The sequence below is a fragment of the Eschrichtius robustus genome, chromosome 12 (genome assembly GCF_028021215.1).
Source record: "Eschrichtius robustus isolate mEscRob2 chromosome 12, mEscRob2.pri, whole genome shotgun sequence".
Classification (NCBI taxonomy): Eukaryota; Metazoa; Chordata; class Mammalia; order Artiodactyla; family Eschrichtiidae; genus Eschrichtius; species Eschrichtius robustus.
In genome coordinates this window covers 92835830-92861904 of record NC_090835.1, presented here as the reverse complement: position 1 = coordinate 92861904, position 26075 = coordinate 92835830, and the positions used below count along the sequence as shown (strand labels likewise).

At 40.0% G+C, this 26075-nt stretch overlaps 1 protein-coding gene across 2 annotated transcripts in view; it reads right to left on the bottom strand.

The window, feature by feature from the left end:
- Positions 1-357: 357 nt before the first annotated feature.
- MBOAT1 (membrane bound O-acyltransferase domain containing 1) overlaps positions 358-26075 on the bottom strand; it is a 108186-nt gene continuing 82468 nt past the window's right edge. Inside the window, exons 8-13 of one of the 2 annotated variants that reach the window (XM_068558333.1) lie at positions 25442-25634; positions 20717-20820; positions 18677-18741; positions 16434-16566; positions 13741-13892; positions 358-1779 (exon numbers count right to left, since the gene is read on the bottom strand). In XM_068558333.1, the coding sequence (XP_068414434.1) occupies positions 1653-1779; positions 13741-13892; positions 16434-16566; positions 18677-18741; positions 20717-20820; positions 25442-25634 (774 nt within the window). In that variant the 3' untranslated portion in view covers positions 358-1652. The remainder of the gene's footprint in view (positions 1780-13740; positions 13893-16433; positions 16567-18676; positions 18742-20716; positions 20821-25441; positions 25635-26075) is intronic. The other variant, XM_068558334.1, reaches the window with a different exon arrangement.

Below are 26075 nucleotides of genomic sequence, written 5' to 3'. Positions count from 1 at the left end.
GCACCAGCAGGACACCTCATAGAAAGATCCACGGCCAGTGGCTTTCTTGGGACCGTCTTGGATTCAAATCTCAGCTCAAGCACTAAGTCTGTGACTGTGGGGCGGTTAGCAGCCATCTTCCTGATTCTGTTTCCTCATCTGTAAAAGGTGGTTAATCCTACCTGCACTGTTAGGAACGAAGATCAGAAATCAAACCAAAAACATCCAAGCACCTGACATGTAGTACAAATTGAACGTGTGATGCTCAAATAATAAGCAAGTAAAACCTCGTACACATTTGTTAAAACACACACAAAATACACACATATGCTTCAGAACGGCAAGTCTGACACAAACAAAAAGCAATTCTTTTTAGAAATATTTCCTTTATGTAGAAATGCAGTATTGATTTAGTAAGAAACTCATTTTTCACCATCTGATTTGAACAGATTCTCTCCTCCCAAGGTATTTGATTGAGGGTACAACATTGTAGCATATATTTTATTATTATCATTATTATTTTCCACAACATTTAATGCCATGTTTCCTTCTCCCACATAGAATATCACCCAATAGAAGTTTCCCACAGGAGCCACAGCACATTCATTACAAAGATAGAAAGGAAAACCGTTTTTCAATCTCTGCTTTCTAATAGGATGATTTAACTAAAACAATGTCAGATTTAATCAGCTATGAAACCGAAAAAAATGGAAACCAGCCCAAGTGAACATCATGGCTGTGATCATGAACACCTCTGAGAAGTGAGGGGAAAAAAGAGAAATATCTGCCTCTTCTTCCCAAACTTCGATATAACTTTAAATTACTTCTAAAAATATTTATAAAAAGACATCCCTCTGCCTTAATGATGTGAAATCTGGGTGTTTTCTCAGGGCCATGCCTGGGCAAGCAGAAGGCACATATGCAATGGAAAACATTTGGAAAACAGTAGCCCCTCTGAGACTTCTGGTATGTGGACAGGAGACTTTCTGATTTCCAATCTTGGCTCATTTCAGAAGAAAGAAGGGTTACATCCCTGGTGGGAGGAGGGTGGGGGGGAAACGCAGCCACCTTCAGGGCACGTGCCTGACTTCCAATCCATTCAAGTGTCCATTCACAGTTAGTCCTCCAGGCTCATTGAATTTTCAGTATTCTGCAAACCTCTCTCCACACGGTCCCTCCCTGGCAGTCTTCTGAGTGTAATTAATGTGTTTGAGAACAGTAATGTCACAAGGCAAAGGATTGGGGGGCTTCCCAAGGAACAACCGTCTTGCATATGTTCTGGAAGACAAGTCATCTCAGCTTTACCTTCTAACTTCTGGAGCAGACGCCCGGCTTCCCAACGTCCAGATTTCAGTGGTTGGAGATCATGCCAGAAAAGTGAAGACCCAGCTAGCCCAGAATGGACCGTCTCTGCAGTTCTAGCACATTCTCCACACACATCCATACTACTCAAATGTCCTAGAAAGTATTAAATCAACTGGACATGGCTGATTCAATGGTACAAAAAAAGCTTTATAAAAATACTCCCTGCACTTAAAAAATCAAAACAAAATAGATGCATGTAAACATCACCTCTAAGTCACTGGAGAACTCTGGAGTCTTTTTATCTCCTCTGTCCAGTGATTTGCAGTCTTACGTGTTCAGCTTTTGTTTGTTTCTTTTTTTTGGAGGTATCAATCTATTTTTTTCTTATTAACAGAGTTCAGAGTCTGAGGCCGCCTTTGATTATGAGCTTGTGGTTTGATTGGCAGGAATAGTATGATCAGGAGACTGATAATGTGTAAGTAAAAGTACATGGACCTAGGAATAAACACACAAATTATATTTCAAACAAGGGTGTATGTGGGAAATGTCACATGAAGCAATTACATCACCTTTTGGTACTGGCAGACCTGACTGCCCTCAGGCTTGCCTTGATCCACTCCACAGATAACTCCCTTTGGTGGGTGAGTAGGCCAGGGATGAACCAAAACCACAAAGCTGGGCAGAGCAAACCAACCAGCCCATCTGCAGACAGACGTATGGCAATGTCCCACTGATGTAATAAGCAGATCGAGAGAATCAACCCTGGCAGCTAGAAACCCACCATATTAAAAGTCTAAGGAGGCATGGAATGAAATTGAAGCCCTACCCTATGTTCCCCAAACACAAATGCAACTGACACTTTAGCCAATGTGCTCCACTAAGTGTCAGGGGTTCTTGTATATATTATGAGCCTGAAGAATCCAGATTTCAAAAGCCTACTCCATAACTCGATTTTCATCCAAACTAAAACAAGTTTTGCTTTTGAGGTTTGTGGACTTATTGCATAAGTGTGGTACTGGACACAGTGTAGATGCCCAATAAATACTGTACACATCAACGAATGCAAGTAATTAGAAACAGCTTTTATAAAATTGTTCTATATCCATTTGGGAAAACTGAATTTACACTTTCTCCAATGCTTTTTGAAGAGCAAAGGAAAATAATGTTAAGGGGCAGGGGACCCACAGTTGATTTACATATCATTCCCCAGCTTCTGTGACCATAATGTCAGGTCTATAGAATAGTTAAAAGCTCCAACAGAAGCAAACATATCTTCATTTCTTCTTTCAATAAGCATTTACTGCCTAGGATGTACGAAGCATTGAACTGGGATCTACCAAAGGCAAAGACCCCACCTCTTCTTTTGGGAATGGAAAAGAAGAGACGTATAGACATAATGGTAGTAATTAGCAGAGGGGTGAATAGCCACAGGTAAGTGACCACCTGATTTACTATTTAAACCAGGACATTAATGAGAGTGAATAACAGCTCTACAGATAAACACACTGGCTCAGCAAGTGTAAGCTGGGATTCTCACAGGCACACCCCAGGCAGAGGGAACTCCAGCTTTCAAAGTCTGCTCTCGTAAAATGTACTTTGTTCTTGCATTTTGCCTTAATCTTTTACATGTGGCCAAATCTACACTGGAGCAGTTTTGTTAGATTAAAGCCAGATATTCTGGAAGTCAAGGGAAAAAAACCTTCAACTTCCCAGGGAGGTTTAGTAACCTATTCTGACATTCCATACTTCTCTCAAATTTTAAGCAATACTTCCATCTTTTTGTTATGGAAAAACTCAGCTAACATTTATAGAGCATGCTAGGACTAAACTAGGTATTCCAGATACACAGATGAATAAAGCATAGTTCTACTCTCAAGGAGTTTTCTATCTACAAAAATTCCTACACAAATTCTAACATTCTTATACATTGAATTTAATAAAGTGTTATCTAGTTAAAGACAACAACATGAGATTTTGCTTTTGAAAATGATTTCATAGAAAGGTTCTGCTCTGGCTAAATGTTTGTGTCCTCCCCCAAATTCATACGTCGAAGCCCTGACTTCCAATTTGATGGTATTTGGAGAAGTAGACTTTGGGTGGTAATTTGGTTTAGATGAGGAAATGACGGTGGGGCCCCCATGACAGCATTAGTACCCTTATTAGAAAATAAAGGGAAATCAGAGTGTGAGCCATCTTTCTCTGTGTCCCTCTCACTGTCCCTCACCCCATCTCTTTTGCTGTCCTTGTCTCCCTCGGTCTCTCTCTCTGCTATGTGAGGACACAGTGAGAAGGTAGCCTTCTGCCAGCCACAAAGAGCTTTCATCGGAAACCAAATCTGCTGGCATCTTGATCTTGGACTTCCCAGCCTCCAAGATCGTGAGACATAATATCCGCTGTTTAAGTCACCCAGTCTATAGTATTTAGTCATAGCAGCCTGAGCTAAGACAACTTCGTTCTTTTTAAAAAAATTTTATTGGATTATAGTTGATTTACAATGTTGTGTTAGTTTCAGGTGTACAGCAAAGGGATTCAGTATATATATATATTCATTTGTATTCTTTTCTCATATAGGTTATCACAGAATATTGAGTAGAGTTCCCTGTGCTATACAGGAGGTCCTTGTTGGTTATCAATTGATATCTTATAATATAGTAGTGTTTGTATGTTAACCCCAAGCTCCTGATTTATCCCCCCAATCTACATTTCCCCTTTGGTAAACATAAGGTTGTTTCTGATATCTGTAAGGCTTTCTGTTTTGTAAATAAGTTCATTTGTATCATTTTTAAAAATTAGATTCTAGATATGGGTGATACCATATGATATTTGTCTTTCTCTATCTGACTTACTTCACTTAGTATGACAATCTCTAGGTCCATCCATGTTGCTGCAAAAGGCATTATTTCATTCTTTTTTTTTTTCATTTACTTATTTATTTATTTATGGCTGTGTTGGGTCTTCATTTCTGTGCGAGGGCTTTCTCTAGTTGCGGCGAGCGGGGGCCACTCTTCATCGCGGTGCGCGGGCCTCTCACTATTGCGGCCTCTCTTGTTGCGCAGCACAGGCTCCAGATGCGCAGGCTCAGTAATTGTGGCTCACGGGCCCAGTTGCTCCGTGGCATGTGGGATCTTCCCAGACCAGGGCTCGAACCCTTCTCCCCTGAATTGGCAGGCAGATTCTCAACCACTGTGCCACCAGGGAAGCCCTCATTCTTTTTTTATGGCTGAGTAGTATTCACTGTATATATGTACTACATCTTCAGTATCCATTCCTCTGTAAATGGACATTTTATGTTGCTTCCACGTCTTGGCTATTGTAAATAGTGCTGCAATGAACATTGGGGTGCATGTTCCTTTTCAAATTATGGTTTTCTCTGGATATATGCCCAGGAGTGGGATTGCTGGATCATATGGTAGTTCTATTTTTAGTTTTTTAAGGAACCTCCAGACTGTTCTCCATAGTGGTTGTACCAATTTACATTCCTACCAACAGTGTAGGAGGGTTCCTTTTTCTCCACACCCTCTCCAGCATTTACTGTTTATAGACTTTCTGATGATGGACATTCTGACTGGTGTGAGGTGATACCACATTGTAGTTTTGATTTGCAGTTCTCTAATAATTAGTGATGTCGAGCATCTTTTCATATACTTTTTGGCCATCTGTATTGCTTCTTTGGAGAAATGTCTATTTAAGTCTTCTGCCCACTTTTTGATTGGGTTGTTCATTTTTTGTTTTGTTTTTTGACGTAGAGCTGCATGAGCTCTTTGCATATTCTGGAGATTAATCCCTTGTCACCTGCTTCGTTTGCAAATATTATCTTCCATTCTATGGGTTGTCTTTTTGTTTCATGGTTCCTTTTGCTGTTCAGAAGCTTTTAAATTTAATTAGGTCCCATTTGTTTATTTTTGTTTTTATTTTTATTAGGAGGTGGGTCCAAAAAGATATTGCTGCAATTTATGTCAGAGTGTTGTGCCTATGTTTTCTTCTAAGAGTTTTATAGGTCTTTGATGTATTTTGAGTTTCTCTTGCATATGGTGTTAGAGAATGTTCTGATTTCATTCTTTCACGTGTAGCTGTCCCATTTTCCCAGCACCACTTACTGAAAAGACTGTCTTTTCTCCATTGTATATTCTTGCTTCCTTTGTCGTAGATTAATTGACCATAGGTCCGTGGGTTTATTTCTGGGCTTCTGTCCTGTTCCATTGATCTATATGTCTGTTTTTGTGCCAGTACCATACTGTTTTGATTACTGTAGCTTTGTAAGTATAGTCTGAAGTCAGGAAGTCTGATTCCTCCAGCTCCGTTTTTCTTTCTCAGGATTGCTTTGGCTATTTGGGGTCTTTTGTGTCTCCATATGAATTTTAAAGTTTTTTGTTCTAGTTCTGTGAAAAATGTCATTGGTAATTTGGTAGGGATTGCATTGAATCTGTAGATTGCTGTGGGTAGTATAGACATTTTGACAATATTGATTCTTCCAATTCCAAGAACATGGTATATATCTTTCCATCTGTTTGTGTCATATTTGATTTCTTTCATCAGTGTCTTATAGTTTTCTGAGTACAAGTCTTTTGTCTCCTTAGGTAGATTCATTCCTATGTATTTTGTTCTTTTTGATGTGATGATAAATGGGATTGTCTCAATTTCTTTTTCTGATCTTTCGTTGTTAGTGTATAGGAATGCAAGAGATTTCTGTGTATTAGTTTTGTATCCTGCAACTTTACTGTTCATTGATGAGCTCTAGTAGTTTTCTGGTAGCATCTTTATGACTTTCTACGTATAGTATCATGTCATCTGCAAACAGTGACAGTTTTACTTCTTCTTTTCCAATTTGGGTTCCTTTTATTTCTTCTTTTCTCTGATTGACATGACTAGGACTTCCAAAACTATGTTGAATAAAGGTGGCAACAGTGGACATCCTAGCCTTGTTCCTGATCTTAGTGGGAATGCTTTCAGCTTTTAACCATTGAGAATGATGTTGGCTCTGGGTTTCTCATATATGGCCTTTATTATGTTGAGGTAAGTTCCCTCTATTCCCACTTTCTGGAGAGTTTATATCATAAATGGGTGTTGCATTTCGTCCAAAGCTTTTTCTGCATCTATTGAGGTGATAATATGGTTTTTATTCTTCAGTTTGTTAATGTGGTGTATCACACTGATTGATTTGTGGATATTGAAAAATCCTTTCATCCCTGGGATAAATCCCACTTGATCATGGTGTATGAGCCTTTGAACGTGTTGTTGGATTCGGTTTGCTAGTATTTTGTTGAGGATCAGTGATAATGGCCTGTAGTTTTGTGTGTGTGTGATGACTTTGTCTGGTTTTGTCATCAGAATGATGGTGACCTCTTAGAATGAGCTTGGGAGTGTTCCTTCCTCTGCAATTTTTTGGAAGAGTTTCAGAAGGACATGTGTTTAACTCTTCTCTAAATGTTTGATAGCATTTACCTGTGAAGCCATCTGGCCCTGGAATTTTGTTTCTTGGAAGTTTTTAATTGCTGTTTCAGTTTCAGTACTTGTGATTGGTCTGTTCATATTTTCTATTTCTTCCTGGTTCAGTCTTGGAAGGTTGTACCTTTGTAAGAATTTGTCCATTTCTTCTAGGTTGTCCATTTTATTGGCATATAGTTATGTGTAGTAGTCTCTTATGATCTTTTGTATTTCTGTGCTGTCAGTTGTAACTTCTCCTTTTTCATTTCTAACTTTATTGATTTGAGTCCTCTCCCTTTTTTTCTTGATGAGTCTGGATAAAGGTTTATCAATTTTGTTTATCTTCTCAAAGAACCAGCTTTTAGTTTCACTGATCTTTGCTAATGTTTTCATCTCTATTTCATTTATTTCTGCTCTGATCTTTATGATTTCTTTCCTTCTGCTAACTTTGGGTTTTCTTTGTTCTTCTTTCTCTAGTTGCTTTAGGTGTAAGGTTATGTTGTTTGAGATTTTTCTTGTTCCCTGAGGTTAAGACTGTATTGCTATAAACTTCCCTCCTATAACTGCTTTTGCTGTGTCCCATAGGTTTTGGGTCGTCATCTTTTCATTGTCATTTGTCTCGAGGTATTTTTTGATTTCCTCTTTGATTTCTTCAGTGATCCATTGGTTGTTTAGTAACATATTGTTTAGCCTCTATGTTTGTTTTTTACAGTTTTTTTCCTGTAATTGATTTCTAATTTCAAGTGTTGTGGTTGGAAAAGATGCTTGATATGATTTCAATTTTCTTAAAATTACCAAGGTGTGATTTGTGGCCCAAGATGTGATCTATCCTGGAGAATGTTCCATGTGCACTTGAGAAGAAAGTGTATTCTGCTGCTTTTGGATGTAATGGTCTATAAATATCAATTAAGTCCATCTGATCTAATGTGTCATTTAAGGCCTGTGTTTCCTTATTGATTTTCTCTCTGGACGATCTGTCCATCGATGAAAGTGGGGTGTTAAAGCCCCCCCCCCATTATTGTGTTACTGTCGATTTCTCCTTTTATGGCTGTTAACATTTGCCTTATATATTGAGGTGCTCCTATGTTGGGTGCATACATATTTACAATTGTCATATCTTCTTCTTGGATTGATCCCTTGATCATTTTGTAGTGTCCTTGTCTCTTGTAACAGTCTTTATTTTAAAGTTTATTTTGTCTGACATGAGTATTGCTACTCCAGCTTCCTTTTGATTTGCATTTGCATGGAATACCTTTTTCCATCCCCTCACTTTCAGTCTGTATGTGTCCCTAGATCTGAAGTGGGTCTCTTGTAGACAGCATATATATGGATCTTGTTTTTGTATCCATTCAGCCAGTCTATGCCTTTTGGTAGGAGCATTTAATCCATTTACATTTAAGGTAATTATCAATATTAATGTTCTTATTGCCATTTTGTTAATTGTTTTGGATTTGTTTTTGAAGGTCTTTTTTTCTCCCCTTCCTCTTTTGTTCTCTTCTCTTGTGATTTGATGTCTATCTTTATTGTTGTTTTTGGATTGCTTTTTCTTTTTTTGTGTGTGTATCTATTGTAGATTTTTGGTTTATCGTTCCCATGAGGTTTTGATATAGCGGTCTATATATGTACAAGATTGTTTTAAGTTGCTGGTCACTTAATTTCCAGTGCATTTCCAATATCCTGCATTTGTGCTCTCCTCTTCTCACAATTGCTGGTTTTGATATCATATTTGTGTGCAGATGATTTCCTACCTTTACTTTATGTTTGCCTTTACTGATGAGCTTTCCCATTCTTAATTTTCTTGACTTTAGTTGTGATCTTTTCTTTTCCACCTAGAGAAGTTCCTGTAGGATTTGTTATAAAGCTGGTTTGGTGGTGCTGAATTCTCTTAGCTTTTGCTTGTCTGTAAAACTTTTTCTCTGTTGAATCTGAATGAGAGCCTTGCTGGGTAGGGTATTCTTGGTTGTAGGTTTTCCCCTTTCATCACTTTATATAATATCATGCCACTCCCTTCTGGCCTGCAGAGTTTCTGCTGAAAAAAATCAGCTGACAACCCTATGGGGATTCCCTTGTATGTTATTTGTTACTTTTCCCTTGTTGCTTTTAATATTTTTTCTTTGTCTTTAATTTTTGTCAGTTTGATTAATATGTGTCTCAGTGTGTTCCTCCTTGGGTTTATCTTGTATGGGACTCTCTGCATTTCCTGGACTTGATTGTTTCCTCTCTCATGTTAGGGAAGTTTTCAGCTATAATCTCTCCAAATATTTTCTCAGGCCCTTTATCTCTCTGTTCTCCTTCTGGGACCCCTATGATGTGAATGTTGGTGCATTTAATGTTGTCCCAGAGGTCTCTGAGACTGTCCTCATTTCTTTTCATTCTTTATTCTGTTCCACTGCAGTGATTTCTACCATTCTGTATTTCAGCTCACTTATTCGTTCTTCTGCTTCAGTTATTCTGCTATCGATCCCTTCTACTTTATTTTTCATTCCAGTTATTGTACTGTTCATTTCTGTTCGTTCTTAAATCTTCTAGCTCTTTGTTAAACATCTCTTGTAACTTCTTCGTCTGTGCCTCCATTCTTTTTCTGAGATCTTGATCATCTCTACTATCATTACTCTAAATTCTTTTTCAGGTAGGTTGCCTATGTCCACTTCATTTAGTTGTTCTTGTCGGTTTTCATCTTGTTCCTTCGTCTGGAACATATTTCTCTGCTGTCCCATTTTGTCTAACTTTCTGTGTTTGTGGTCTTCTTTCTGCTGGCTGGAGGATCGTAGCTCCTCTTGCTTCTGGTGTCTGCCCTCTGGTGGGTGAGGCTGGTCTTGAGGTTTGTGCAGGCTTCCTGGCGGGAGGGACTGGTGCCTGCCCACTTGTAGGTGGAGCTGGGTCTTCTCCCTCTGGTGGTCAGGGCCATGTCAAGGGGTGTGTTTAGAGGTGGCTGTGAGCTCAGTATGGCTTTATGCACTTTCACTGTCTGCTGATGGGTGGGGCTGTGTTCCTACCCTACTGGTTGTTTGGCCTGAGGCATCCAAGCACTGGAGCCTGTAGGCTGGTGGGAAGGGCCATGTCTTGATGCCAAAATGGCAACCTCTGCGAGAGTTCACGCTGATCAATATCCTCTGGGGCCTCTGCTACCAGTGTCCTTGCCCCACCCCACCCCCAATGAGCCACAGCTGACCCCTGCCTCCCCAGGAGACCCTCCAAGGCTCGTAGGTAGGTCCAGCCCCAGCTCCTATGGAGGTACTGCTTTGTGCTGGGTCCCAGTGTACATGAAAACTTGTGCACGCCCTCCAAGAGTGCAGTCTCTGTTTCCCCCAGTCCTGTGGAGCTCCTGTACTCAAGCCCCACGGGCCTTCAAAGCCAAATGCTCTGGGGGTTCCTCCTCCTGATGCCAGACCCTCATGCTGGGGAGCATGACGTGGGGCTCAGGACTCTCATTCTTGTGGGAGAACCTCTGTGATATAATTATTTTCCAGTTTGTGGGTCACCCACCTGATGGGTATAGGATTTATGTTGCAAAAGCACCCCTCCTACCGTCTCGCTGTGGCTTCTTCTTTGTCTTTGAATATAAAATATCTTTTTTGGTAGATGCCAGTCTTTTTTGTTGATGGTTGGTCAGCAGTTAGTTGTGATTTCAGTGTTTTCACAAGAGGAGGTAAGCTCAAGTCCTTCTACTCCACCATCTTTTTGGAATCACAAGTTCTTTCATAATACATTTACATGTTCACTTGGGGCTCATTTACAACTTAAAGGAAAAAAATTAGACTAAGAAATTTAAAGCTGGGATTTGTAGTCACTGTACATTGAAAAGTGACTACACAGAAAAATGAAGCCCATCTAACATTTAAATGTCAATCAGGGAAGGGTATCCTGAGAAATGGATTTGCATACAACTGCCATTCATTGCCAGTTATTTAAATTATCCCCTAGTGAGGAACGGATCTGGAATGCATCTAGAGCCACCTCGACTAAAAAGATGATTCAATTTTAATTTCTTTTGCCAGATTCAGTGATTCTCTTAAGAGTTTCTGAAAATAATTGTTTTTAAAAGATTCTGAAAACTTTTTTTGAGAGGCAATCTATAATAGCCATTGGCAACATGTGGCTGTTAAAATTCAAATTAGATAAATTGAAAACTCCGTTCCTCAGTCACACTAGCCACATTTCAAAAGCTCAACAGCCACATGCACTGGTGGCCAACATACTGGATGGTATTTTGGTCATTGTAGAAACTTCTATTGGACAGAGCTGATCTAGATAGGGAACTTAAATTATATACATAAGCAACTATGAAAACAACGTATTAGGTTGAATTGCTTGTAATTGACAGAAGTCACAGAAATGTCGATTTCACCCTAAACAAAGGTGTTTTCTAAAAAAAATAATAAACTAGATTGTTTTTAAAAAGAAATGGAAATCTACATGAGTGATCTGGATTGATAATGATTTAATTCTTTCCCTAGAACTCCTGCCTAAATATAGAAATTAGCATGCTTAGTTGGTTAAATGCATGTGATCACAAACAAATCACCATTTTGTGCTACTCCCCTAGCAGTAACATTCATCCAAAATAGCTTCTCCTAGAGAAATTTTTAGTAACTGCACTACTGCTCTTGCTGTTTAAAAAAAGAAGAAAAAATTTTGCATCTGAAACTCGGGCCTTGCTGTGTGAGTTTTGTTTAACTGCTCACCCTCTCTGAGCCTCCACTTCCATATATGATAAACAGGGACACTGATACCTACCCTTGTCTCTTCTCAGCTCACTGCTCTATACCTTGGATTGATTCTACATTCTGCCCACACTCATGTTTCTCGGGGCTTCCTCCTATCACAATGGGGCTTATCTATGCTGCTCCCTGGGTCTGGAACACAGCCCACAGTGTTCCATCCACCACTCTCAGCACCCTCAGACTCCAGGACTCAAACGCTGCTTCCTCCCAAGAGCAGATTCCTGTTACATCATAAATCTTTGTACCATTCACTCAGAGTATGATGTTAGTGGGTATTAATAAATTTTTCAATTATTTCCTGTCACTTCCACCAAGCTATCTCTTCCATGGAAGTAAGAATGATTTCTACCTTTTGCTCACCATCCCATCCCCCAGCTTCTAGAAAAGTACCCAGCATACTGTAGGTATTAAATGCTACTGAGTTAAATACAGGCATTTCTGCTACAACATGATACATATATTCCTGAAAAAAATCTTGCGTCTGGCAACATCATGTGCTTGAAACACCAGGACTAGGGTGGTTTTTCTGTCTCTCTCCAGTTCCTGTTTATTAGTCCTCATAGGGACTTAGATTTTCCAAACACTGGAGGAAACCCCTCAGCCCCATCCATCTTACTCAGGAATGCAAGTCAATGTGCTTCAATGCCTGTTATAAAAAAACAAGTACCTCTTTTTTAAAAATCTGATTTAATGGACCATTTTTTATTTCACCGTTCCATTTCTTTATAAAGTCATCTCCTCACTAGCAGCTCTCTCCCCTAGAGTAAGGGAGTGTGGAGGGGGTCGGGCACCTCCAAAGAAAAGGGAGAGAAGGGCCCAGGGTTACAAGTTAACCTATGAAGACGGAAGCAGACAACTCAAAACCTATGAGACTCTGTAACCAGAGAGCTAACACAGACGATGAGCACCCAAGCCAGAAACTTGGACAGCCAGGCAGATAGCTCAGCTGGGCTAAGGCTGCTTCAGGGGACAATAACAGTCCCAGATAATGAAGGGCAAATGCTGGCTAGAGGGCGCTGAGACAAGAGAAAGGACAACAGAGCTGTGAGCAAGTGGGGCTGCCCGGAGGGAGGGTGCAGAGGAGGTAAACCAAGATGGTGCAGCTTGGGCGGGGCGCCTGTGAGAAGAGGGAGCCCAGCGCGGGTGGGCACTCCTCATGGCTCCTACCGCTGTAGCAGCTGAACTGAGGGCTTTTTTTGGCTGAAGATTTCATTGTTTTTCCACTATTCTGGCATCCCTTGTCTAGAAAAATTTGTGTATAAACCAGCTCAACTTCCATATTATACAGACATAACTCCTGTGACCTAAGCGGCATTATAGAAACAGACTTCACTGAGGAGCATGGTGTACTTCCCTCTACCTTCTTTGCCCATAACCTGAAAAAAAAAAAATCATCCTAGACATTGATACCTGTACCAAGTCGTAAAATTCCTTTGATCATTCCTGACCAGTGAGTCCAATCCCTGATGTACAATAAGGCACGTTTGCATGTTTATCTCTAAGCCACTTTTCTGACTGTAGCTATGGTCCAAACTCAATCGGCAAAAGTCTCTGCAAACCAGTAAATAACACAAGTTGGTATTTATCGAGTACAGACTACATGCCAGACACTGGGCTGAGCCCCTTGCACGTTTGCCTCATTCAATCCTAACACCTAAAGGTGCTTGGAGGTGAATTCTATTCTTACCTTCATTTTACAGTTGAGAAAACACTGGTAAAAGAGGTTAATAACTTGCCAGAGGTCATGCAACCATTTCTCCAAGAGTAGAGAAACACGACTAATTCAACAAAAGAGGGAAACAATAAAAGTAAGCACAAAGAGGTTTGCAGTTCATCTGGAGGGCTGGTGTTTGAATATAAGGGCCTGACACCCTTTCCCTAAAGGCCTCTTGTCTGTAGGCTGAACCCAGCCCCAGCTGTGGCCTGCTTCTGTCCCCCGCTTCTGTCCCTCTCTGAGTGCCCCACGGCCTCCAACATAGCCTAACCCCAGGAAAAAGAGGCAAAGGCAGTGAACTCACCCTCTGAGTTTGTAATCTGGATACATCCCTTCAGAATTCACTGCCATAAGCATCTCTTACTTACATTAGGCGTGGCTGAAGGGCTACCTGTCAACTCTGCTCACTGTATTACTATTTGTCTGTTGGCATCTCCAGGACAGACACTTCCTCTTAAAGCATTCTCTAGACATTTTCCCATCGAAACCATACATAGAGATTGTCAGTACTGATTGATTCAATTTGCCAACTCCTAAGTCAAACACAGAAGAGACAAGTTTACTATAGAGCAATCGAGGACAGTGGAAACTTACTTGTATAAACTGATGGTGGGTTCAACGGCCAACATAACGAAGGGGGCGACTGTATAAGAGACGGCCAGCTGAGTGACAGCCCAGGTGACTATGTCATAAAAAACCTTGAGGGCTTTTGAAGAAAGGAAGTAATGTCTGTAGTTGTTCCTCACCTGCTCACCAAGGAAGTCATGGTGGATGGGGGGGATGCAAAAAATAGAAACTTTTACTCCATGCATGCAGGTAATACCCCTCAGGAACATAGGAGCTAAAAACGACCAACCATCTGAGTTCTATTTTCAACTAAAAATACCACTATGGTTTTTCTTATTATTAAAAAAATATATGTTCACGCACTGTAGAAAAATGTTTAAAGAACAACTAAGCAGAATCAGATTTTTTTTTCTTTAATATCTCCCAGAGAAAAGCACTGTTGAAAAACTTGGCATATACCTTCCAAGTCCTTTTATATTCATATATATCCATATTTACGTTTCCAGTGGCGTCAATATATGTTAAGCCTGTTCTTTCATTTAGTAACATAGCATGAATGTTTTTCCATGTCATTAAATATTAACCTGATACAATTTTAATTATGGGAAAGTTAGTCTCCTATCCCCTGCTATTGTAAACAATTCTGTGATGTATACTCTTGTAGAAAAGTCTCTGCACTGTTTCCTAATTATTTCCTTTGAATAACAGTAATAATATAATAGTATAATAACATGAGCTACGATTTACTGAGTGCTTACTGTGTGCCAAGCCTGTGTGAATTCTTTATGGGTATCATCTCTGTTGACTCTCCCCACAGGCCTATCATGTAAGCATCAGTATGCCTATTTTCCAGACAAGAAAACAGCATTCTTTGAGATGGAAAATGCTGGGTCAAAGGATACTCATTTGTAGGTCTTTTGACACAGATTTGGCTCCAGAAAGACACCTAATTTCCAGATGCCAGAACCAAAGATAGAGCTGAAACAATGGCTGGCTTATAGGTAGGTCAGCCTCAAAGCAGGAAAGGCTTCCTAGGGCTGCCTGGGAAGCTGAGGGCGCCTCCTCGGCTCCGAGTTCCTCAGGACAGAGGCTAGAGGTCCATCTGTGGGCAGTACTGAAAAGCATGTAAGAGATTTTGCTAGGTAACTTCCCAGGCCTGAGACACTTCATGACTGTTTGAGTTCATTCTCCTTTTGGAAAAAAAATGTAAATACTGTTCTATCAACCCTTTTCCCTCCATCTCTTACCTAACTTATTTGTGAAAAACATTTCCAGGTCACCCAAGAGGCTTTACATAAATTAATCCTTTTATACCCATTGAAATCAACTAAAGACATCTTAAGAAATAATACTCTGAAAGTATTAACAAAATTCTGGCCTTTGTTCAAGTTTGTCCTCCCATCTGTTTTTTAGTTTTGTGATCCAAGTTAGCATATGTACAGGAGAAAAGAAAATGTCTTCTGCACAAATACGTAAAATATGTACTTTAAAGTGTGCTAATCAGAATAATCAATTATCCATCTTGTTCACACATGTATCCCCACAAACCTTCTTCTAACTAAAAAATTCCATGGGCGAGGAACTTTTGTTCACTGCAATAGCCCAGCACCTACTAGCATATAGTAGGGCTCCTGAAATATTAATAGAGCAGATGAATTCAAGAATGAGTGAATAGCTGAAAGAAATGGAAAAGAATTCCCACTCTGTCTCTCCATTTAACAAATATGAAGATGTTATCCATTTCTATTCCCAGCTCTAGACCAGGAGCAGGGGCCATATCTGTTCTACTCTCCATTTTTTCTCCAGTACCCATCCATCACAGTACTTGGCACGTACTAGGCACTCAATAAATATATTTTTAAAATAAAAAAAAAGAATGAATGAATAGCTGTGCTGGGGCTCCTAAATCCACATCTAAAATACAGCTCAACAAATCTCATTAAAAGCTCTTGGCACCTGAATAAGGAATGCCACAATCATTATCAAGTATTGAGATGAAATAAAATTCAAAGCTCTGTATTTGACAGAATACAGTGAATTGTAATTACTTATATACATGTTCACCTCATTCTTTGAGGACAGGCATATTTTAAAGGCATATTATTCTTGCTCTACAGCCAGCAAATGGCAGGAACAGTCTAGGACAAACTGAAAGCTACCCCCAAAACCTAGAGGACCAAATTTATCAAATTCACAAAGGACTTTACACAAACTAATTTAATTGGATCCAACATGAGAGCTGAGAGCAATCTTTAAGAGAACAGTTCCTATGGCTGCAATTTTACCCGTTGCTCAGAAACTAAATTATTTTTAGGTGTAGGATAATGAAAAGAGAAATTAAGTAGAGTATAAGCAAAATGCAGTTTTACAGAGCCTACGTTAATTAATAATCATTGTCACCTGTAATTAGTAGACTATGTTTACAGCCTTTAATGATTAAAAATGTTTTCATCTCTTAAGGCACTAAACATTGTTCCTAAAAGTCCTTTTGTTTTGCAAACACCCCCTGCAACTAATACAAAAATAAAATGCTTAACCATTTTATGACCATAAGTTCCAGTATATTTAAGTATTTCTCTAATGGGAAGACTTTTGTTGATTTTTCAAAACATCACTCCTACCATCACCCCCAACACCACTTCTGCTGGGACCTAAAAGACAACAAACACACAGGCATCTGATTAACTAAGGAAAAGACCCCACAGCCAAAGGGAGCTTACCGTTCTGGCTGCTAGCGTGACAAGGATTCCAGTTAAGAAGGTAAAGTAGTATCCAGGGTAGACACCATGCCACAAGGCAGACAGGATGAAGGTTAGCACTGTGGGGTACCAGGGAACCCGCTCATAGCACACTCTGTGAAGACAGGAAGGTACAACGGGCCACAGGTCAAACATACCAGAAACTTCCATCTACACCTGCATCATTTTGGAACCAATCATGCAGAAATCATTTGATCCAATATTAATGGCGTGCCTGCCTCACCCTATTCAGGCACCTGCAGCGCAATCCAAGCAGCTTTGAGCTCTAGTTTTCTTAAACACTCCCAGACGGGCCATTCACAGTTCAATCTCTTTGTAAGATGCATGAATGTTTAACCTCCATAGGACTAAATGATCTGGACCCCACCACACAATATCAATAAAAGTCAGAGTGGTCACTTTTCCCCAACGAGAGCTCCTGCCTTATAGAAGCTTATTCCACCAATGGCCTAATCTACCAGGGATACTTATGGATAAATAAGTGCCATTGGCACTAAAACTTTTAGAATCAGGGTAAGGGTCTTTAGAAGTGAGATCCTTATTTCGTCTAAATTAATTTACTTTTCCATGCTGGCCCCAATGTCATCTAACTCATCAACACTGCAGCCTTCTCATCTCTCTTGGCCATGACTCCAGCACAAAATCAACGTGTCAGTTACATGGCTTCTTCAGTCCTCAGTGTCTACTGGATTCCAATCCATGAATTTGCCTTAAAGAGTGAGGACATTGTAAGACTCTAGAAACTGTCAGCAAATACCCTGGAGATCTTTGGCTTCTTGGTTGTTTATTAAAACGACGTGACAGGGGACTTCCTGCCAAATTCAGTCTACGGATTGCCAGTGGCACCATAGGAGCAACTACATGGCTTCCTAAATGCGAGCCCAGATGAAAAGTAAAACAGAAATCCCAACAGTTAACACCAATCCAGCCTGGCTGGGCTGTCAAAAGTAACCAAGTTAAACCCAAACTAAGGACTACGGCTCTCTCTTCATAGGAAGAAAGGGAATGCATTTGAGGAAAGAAACACAGGATGGGACTCCATTTGTAACGTTTCTTTTTGAAATGAGAGGTAGTTTGCATGGGTATTTGTTTCTTACCCTCTGTATCTTTTTGTATGAATGAAATATTCTATTTTCTAAAATGATTTTTAAATAGTTTTTTTTCATTTTTATGTGCCCACATGTATGTTCAGTCACATAAAAAATGTTTATGTAGAACGAACTCCTAGTGGAGATTGTAGGACTCTCCATACATTGGGATTATTCAATATACAGAAAGAGGTTTATGCTAAAATGACTTGCAAAATGAATAGCAATAACATTAAGGGCAAATTTTCAAAAACTGCATGTTCAGAGTAGTTGCATGAGTTTACTTTGTTGGAATTATTATACATTGTCTCTTCTTTTACCCCGATGTTTTACCTGATGAAAAATGCTACTTATCAAAAACAGCAGAATCAACAGCTTGATATTTTTACACTCTCCCTGCACTCATGTGATAGGAATATTCACAAGCTCAAGTTTGCCACTTCAAGGATAGCATATCATTAGTTCCACAATAACTAATGTTTCTAATTTTGGAATGTGTAGAAAAACAAAAGGACAGAGAAACAACAAAAATACAAAGTTGAAAAGCATAAGCATTTGGGGTACCATAAAGCTTTCGATACGGGGGATAAAATAAACACAGCAATCTTCAGTGATCTGATGCTGACATTGACCCCCCCCATGACAACTGAGCAATAGGCTCGCCTCTAGATAAGAGGCAGCACATCATAGAGCTTAAGAGCCTGGCTCTGGAGAGACACTCATATCTGTTATCTATGAGATATGGGCTCATATCTATTGCTCATTAGCTGTGTGACTTTGGGCAAGTTACATAACCCCTCTGTGCCTCACTTTCCTCATCTGTAAAATGGGGATAATAATTACCAACACCTCATGGGATCGTTATGAGGATTAAATGAGTACCTGGTACACAGTAATGGCAGTATGAAGTATTTGGTACAGTAAAATAAATATGCTACATTGTGACCTTCTCAAATTACTGTGTTTCTACTTTTTCATTTACACAGCATAGATGTTAATACCAAACACAAGTGTCAGATGAGGTTACCACTGGCAGACTATCGCTGTTCATCTAATGACACCCATCTAAACATATCCCAGTGCCATGAGTAATGAGGTCGTTTTTGTTTTCCTTACCGCTTTAGCCAAGTAGCTGTCTGAATATTCCAGTTTTCTAAGTACATTTTGAAACTTGTGGCAGTCTAGAAAGGAGAAAATAACACCTATCATTAGCTTTAAAAATACCCCAAGAAATGGAAAGTCCTCCCCAGAATTTCCCTGGCGGCAGATTAGACGTGCTATTTCAAGTGACTACTGACTCAGGAGTAGATCCGCTGTTCCATTGCACACAGTCAAATTTTCTGGGGTTTATAAGATTTACTTTGCAACTAAAACTTGGCTCACAAAGTCTCAATTTTTCTCAATCTATTTTCAAATTATAGGACGACTGAAGGAATGTTTTGTAGGTTTTCCTTCCATTCTGGTGAAACACAAAATTTAAGTCATCTGAATTTTAAAACTAAATACTCTAAAATGGGATTTGCCACCGGAAAAGTTTCATCATGTGAATTTAGCGCCATTACGGAGACAGCTTGAATTTAATTGTCATCTTTTCATTCTGTGGCCATCTGTAAACCCAGGTCAGTCTGGTGACGTTATTCTACAAATAGCTGCACAGGTTCAAATGCTTCCAATTGTATCTAGAATAGTAAGGAGATTTTACGCATGAAGGAGTCACAATACAGAAAAGAAAACAAACATCACCCAACTGGCAATGATGCAGGTAAATCAACCATTGAGGAAGAGAGATTCCAAAATAAGTCATCAACTGGGTTTTCTCATTCAAAAGAAAAAAGAAGAAAAAAAAGACTTAATAAAGGCTGGTGGTAGAAAGCATGAAGCAAACATTTAAGAACCAGAATTCCTAACGAAGTTGAAAAGTGCAAATGTCACTGTTTTCTGTTTCAACCGTAAGAAAATCTTAGGCCACACACTGGCCTAATGTAATATGTTTGGAAGGAAGGAAGGAAGGGAGAGAGATATCAGACCAATGATGGACGGACAGATAGACTTTTGTACTATGAGTTTTTAATGTCAAAACCCTACGGAGTTTTATTTATCCATTTAGACACCTTCTACGGCTAATAAAATGCTATACACACAGCTTCAAGGTGCCTTAAATAAGACAGACTTCCTTGGTATTCTTTAGCTCCTTGCTCTATATCAACTTTATTGGAAATACAAACTTTCTCCTTCTGGTTTTCTTTTATAATAAATACATAACTCAGCCCTTTACCCAGAACACAGGTCCCCTGATGGCCTAGTTTCCACCAAATGTGGGTGGCAGGTGGTCAGTCTCCACATCCTGGGCTTCCTGCCCTATATGGACATCCCCTTTCTGCCCAAACTCTCCAGTGGCACTCTGCCTGCCCTGTGGCGGGTGGAAAATCAACCACCAGCAACCATGAGTCACCTGGCTGGAGAACCAACACTTCGGTATGTTGAGAATCATGCCCTTCCTCCCAACCAGCTGCCAGGAGGAAAAGGGCCCAAGACTTGGCATTTCTTTCAGCTCCTAGGGATGACAATGCCAAGGAAACCAAGAAGGATGTGGCCCCAGAGAGACCATCACTAGAGATGGAAACATATCCAGAACTGTGGTCCAAGAACAAAGCCAGCGAAAAAGAAAAACCACACTGATTCTAGTGGTCTAAAAGCTGTGCAGCAATTGCAATTCTTAAAAGTGAATGCATCATAAATGTTTCTAAAGGAACCACCGAGAACACTGGCAATATTGAAATCTAAATACAACTGCTAGTCTGTACCCTTGACTGAGGAAAGGAGAATGTGAACAAGAGAAAATGATATCTGTACTTTCTAGTTGATAGAACAGGAATGTAAGCAACAAAAAGATTTTCCTGGCTCTTTTTCAGATTTTTCGTGTGTTGTTATTACTTGAACCATTAATACTGCCAAGAAAGTAGGCACCTTAAAAGAAAAGAAAAAAAAAAAAGAAGTTCCAAGATACAAAATGTCCCCAAGCCTGCTGGAGCCAGCATTTCCTGATAGCAGCTTTTCCTTGCACACTGATGATAAACCTCTATGGATACCACACTCACAGCAAACCATCTGCTTTATTCATAATGGCAGCTTGATTCAAAAGCATGATAAACTCACCTCAATTTTCCAGATGTTTAGGTTAGAAAGCAGATCCCAACAGAAATTTCCATTCTTATCCACTCCGCTGAACCCAAAGCCAGCTGCGTTATTCACTGCATCAGCTATGGTTTTTAAAACAACACATTAGGATGTGGAACAAAAGTCACATTGCTGCTTTAAAAGATACTAAATGTCTGTCTAGCTTTGAGATGAAGAGAGATAGTTTCCTTGGAAAAGAAACCAAAATAAATTTAAAGGACCTGGTACCATTATGAATCAGTTTTGGCTCTTGGGTGACCTCAACTTTTATTCATTCATTTTTATTCATTCACTAGCATTTAGTGAGCACCTGCTAAGTAAGAAGGAAGGTGCTAGATGCTCATAAAATGCAAAATGAAAACAAGAGGAATGAAGAAGCAAAGCAAAGAAACAGGAAGATTTAGTGACCAACTGGATATAAGGGGAGAAAGGGAAAAAGGTGAAAATACATATAAGCTCAGAGACCAGAAGATATAGGGGACTCCGTCCAAGAGCTGTCATTAAAGATGGCGGGACACAGGCTGATGTCATTATATCAGGAGGAGAACCAGCTCTGAAAGAGAAATTGGAGTTCGTTCTGGACATGTGAAGCATGACATGCCAGTAGGTTATCAGTTGGGGCAGCCAAGATACAGTTAGAAAAATTTAGAACCTAAGAAAAAGAACGGTTCTAGAGATGTGAATTTGGGACCAGCTGCCATAGAGGCCACATGTGGACACAATGACCAAAGCCACCCTACCCACAAAGTCAGTCCAAAAGCTCCTGTGTCCATCGTTATGTCACTTCACTGAACTCTATGAAAATGTCCCCCGGCTGTATTTCAGTTCTACTCAATTCCTTAATGGAATTTTTTACACTCAAAAAGAGATCTGATGAAATCAACACAGTTGTATTATGATAGCCAAAAGGCTAATTTTTTCTCTCATCTTCTTTCAAGTTCAGTCTGTTAGAATATTTTCCTAAGAAAAATAAACTAATGAAATTGTAAAGTCTGAGATCTGGGGGAGAGCTCAGAGAAAACTTTCCTTCACCAGCTCTGTTCATTCCATTGCTATGGGAGTTCAGGTCCAACTCGAGCTGGACTTCTGAAGAAAAAGCACCCGCTCTAAGTATGCCTCCTTTCCTTTTGGCATCGTTGATGATTTAATATCGCTTATCTTATGCTTAGCTTCACTGTAAAATGATCTGGTTTCTTTTAGAAGAAAGGAGGAAAAGTACCAAGTCCTAATACGTCTTTCTCCCAAGCCGACCAGAGGGGAAACTCAGTGGAAAAGAAAAAGAAGAACAAAGGCAGGGTGTACCAGTTAAGAAACCAAGAGTTTTAAAATGTGTGGGCACAAACTGTGAATGACAGAAATAAACTGAACCAGGAGAGGACAAGCCCCTGAGGGTTGTGTTGACAACTAAAAACAGGGCTGGGGCTGACCATGCTGGGACCAGCATAGCAACCCAGGAATTCCCTCTCCCATCTCCAGCGTCAGATCTAAAAAAAAAAAAAAAAAAAAAGAAGAATAATGACGTTTTTTTTTTGGTCCTTACTATTTTCCCAGGATTCTGTAAAGCATTCCACAGACATTTCTCATTTAATCACACCATTGTGAGCAAGATGGTGGTTCAGGGTGGGAATGACAGGTCTCCTGGGTTCCCTTCTCCACTTGGGAACAGGGTCCATTCACAGCCTTGGGAGAGTTATCTAACTTCTAGAAACCTATTCCCCTGAGTAGAAAATGGATGTAATAACAGTACCCATTTTAAAGGGATGTTGAAAAGATTGAACCAAATTGAATATATGTAGAGTGCATAACACAGGGCCTGGCCCAAGTCAGCACTCAAGAATGGTTAGCTGCCACCATTATTATTATTACCACCCCCATCTTGCTATTAAGAAGAGTAAAGCTTAGTAATGTTACCACCTGAGTGATCTTAATGTTAAACAGTGCCAGAATCTGAATACTAGAACTCTGGCTCCACAGCCTGAGTGGCTAGGAGTCATCTGAAAGATAAATGTAAGAACCAGAAGTGGCGACTCTCAGAACTGCTGCATTTAGACGAGGTCAGAATTCCCTGCTCCCCTTAGAGCATTCTGCTACCCTGTATCCAAGACTGGTTTTTGCTTTAGAGCAGTTACAGGTTCTAATTTCACCAGTCTAAAACTGGCTTCGCTTGCACTGTACATGGCTCTAACATATGACTGAAGATAAATTCATTTGGACACCCATATTTTGGAATCTGTGATCTTTAGAACACAGCCTGGGCTAAAATTGAGTCTCACTAATTAGTACGAATTAGTAGAAGAAAAACAACCAACCAGCCTCGTATGCTAAGTCCAAAGAAAATAGCTGTACTCTTTCAATAGAAACGGTAACTAGAACTAGGCTTACACAGTGCATCTCAGCTGAGATTCATCAAGAGGCCAGCTTTAAGGATTAAATTTATAATCATGTATAACTAGTACATCAATTATATGTAAATGGTGTTTGAAGGAGCTGGATAAAACAATTATTCAGTTAAGCAGTTTGAACATTCCCTGTTACACTATTCATTGCTTCTTTACTCATAAATAATACAAAGGTTAATTTCAGACCAGCCCATGCAATCTAAACTACAACAAACTTCAAATTGAGGCCATACAAAGTAATGAAGTGTTTCTACTGAAGCTACGAGAAACAACAAAGAAAGGGCAGTGGGGGAGAATAGACAAAGAGGTAAGTCCACGGAGAAAGCTGTCCGTGGAAGGGGTCACTCCTCTATTCCAAATATCTGGGGTCACTCCGCAACGAGCAGACTGACGGCAGACACCCCTGTGCCCCGTAAGCCCCTCCCCACCCAGGTCCCTGCCAGCACAACCCACCTCGTGTTAGACTTTCCCTATGAGACTACGGAATGGCCTTTCTTTCCTCCTTAAATCAGGAGCTGCTTTAGTCCAGGAGCCAGCCCATAAGCCCTGGGATACAGAATATGGGAGCGGGAAGGGGAGGGAGAGGGGAAAAGAAAAGGAGGAAAAGTGAAGAAGTAGAAGTTAGGAAAGGAGTGAGATTCTATTACACACACACACACACACACACACTCTCTCTCTCTCTCTCTCTCTCTCAAGGTTGGAGCAAAGCGAAAACTCTACTTCACATAGAAAAATATGCCCAGTATTCCATCCATAGTAGGCCTAATGCCTACCTATGAAGGAAATTATTTTTCAATAATAAAGCATCTGCAGAAAAAGGAATCAGATACAAGGAGACTCTGGAAGCCCTCCCCAAGGACCAGTCCATGTACATTATCCCCTCTGTAATCCTACTACTGGGACAGCTCCTGATGTGTATTGCCTCATTGGTGTACGCGTCTGTGTCCTCACAGGCTGTAACGATCTTGAGGGATGAGATATCTTACTCACCTTTGAGTTCCTCATAGCACACGGACTGGTACTCCACAAAAAAACTCCTTGAATTAAACTGAATGGGACCAGAAACAAAATTTCCCCCACGGCAGATTTTGGAAAAGCTCTGAAGTCTCTCTCTGGTCAAGTGTAACATAAATACTGCACTAGACTGAACTTGTCTCTGAACGTTGTGACCTTTAAAAATAATTTGGACCAGGAGCAGGGAAGAAAGAGGAATGGGGGGTTATTGCTTTGTTTAATGGACAGAGTTTCTGTTTCAGGAAAAGTTCTGGAGATGGATGGTGGTGGTGATGGTTGCACAACACTGTGAATGAACTTAATGCCATTAAATCGTACAGTAAAGATGGTTAAAATGGCAACTTTTACATTAGGTATATTTCACCGTAATAAAAATAATAAATGAAAAAAAAAACAGTAGCTACGAACTTGATTTGGGGACTATAAACTTGGAGCATGAAATGAGAGAAGAGAACTCAATTAAGTGCTGTGCCCTTATGAAATATGCACTAAGCACTAGGAACTGTTTAATAATCTATTTGACTTCATAAACCAAGTCACTGTTCCCTGACATCAAGCCCCAGGTCACTGGCAGCTAAGGTGTTAAACTTCCATTCCTGAAAGGGTTCCAAATGTGAAATAGATAGGGTTACCATGCCTTATCAAAACACTTTACCATTCTTGGTAAGTAAACAGAAGGTTTATTGCTCACTTTAGCAAAGGTTTCAACTTTTCTGGTCTAAAATTATTTAAAAGGAAAGAGATGAAAGCTTAATATTGACTAAAGTTATCTCACAGGAAAAAAAAAAGTGTGATAATACCAAATTAAGTTGAACTTTCTACCTTTAAAAAAAAAAAAGTCACTTGAAATCAGTTTCTTTCTAAGGCATAAAGCTTAACCAACAATTTCTTAAAGAAGAAGTGTAACCTAAATGAGCACATGTGTTGATAACATTAAGTCAGTGTGTATCCTGTATTACAGACAACCCAGAAAAATTACCAGAAAGCCAGATCATGCCGGAATTTTTCCCTAGCTTTCCAAGTTTGATTGGTAGAAGCAGCAGCTTCCAGGTTTTGACGTCTGTTAATAACAACAGCCAGGATTTCTTTCCTCCTTATCACAGATAATTGAGTTTATGGGCGGTGGGAAAGAAGACGGTTAGTCTGCAAGGTAGAAAGTGACCCCGGCTCAACTGCCTTCCATCACGCACTGGACTTTTTTCAGATTAGGTGATCCAAATGTTGCTCTGGCCAAGCCATCCAAGGAGTATCATTTTTCCCTCATTCATTTAGCACCCTCCAACAAACTCACCTAACGTCCAGGCAAAGTAATACTTGGGCTTTGAGGCTTGCATGACAACATATAAGTAGCAGAGTCGGGTCAGAAAGTTTGCTTTATGAACAAACCAGTCGTCAACCAAGCAGGTGACAGGGAAGGTCTTCGTAAGCGTCAAAAACAAAAGGAGAGACACCAAGGTCATGCACAATTTGTGTATCACGGCTCTCTGAAAATGGGAAAAATGAGGTAACTATTCAGAAGACACTGGTATGAGGAAAACAATTTCAGCAAAGGCACATTGAGAACAAAGCCATTTCAAAGCTGCTTTGGCAATATTCTCCAGAAGGAGTGGCAAAAGGCATTCTTCCTCAGGGCACGTATTGGATGATGGGCATTATGTGCTATATTTAGATGCAGAATACACCTCTGACACCTGAGGTGGATGGATCTAAAACAAAAGAAAACTTCTACCAGCACATTCTACCAACAAAGGGCAGGTGGTTTTATTACCCAAAACATAAGAGAAATCAGTAACATTACAGGGTGGCGATCTTCCATCAGAAAGAAAGAACCATTGGCCTTGCGGTCCTGCAGCCAGCAGAGCCAAGGAAATGGGTTTGAATCGCCACCAAGGAGCACAGAGGCTTAGTTGGGAAGGATTATGTGC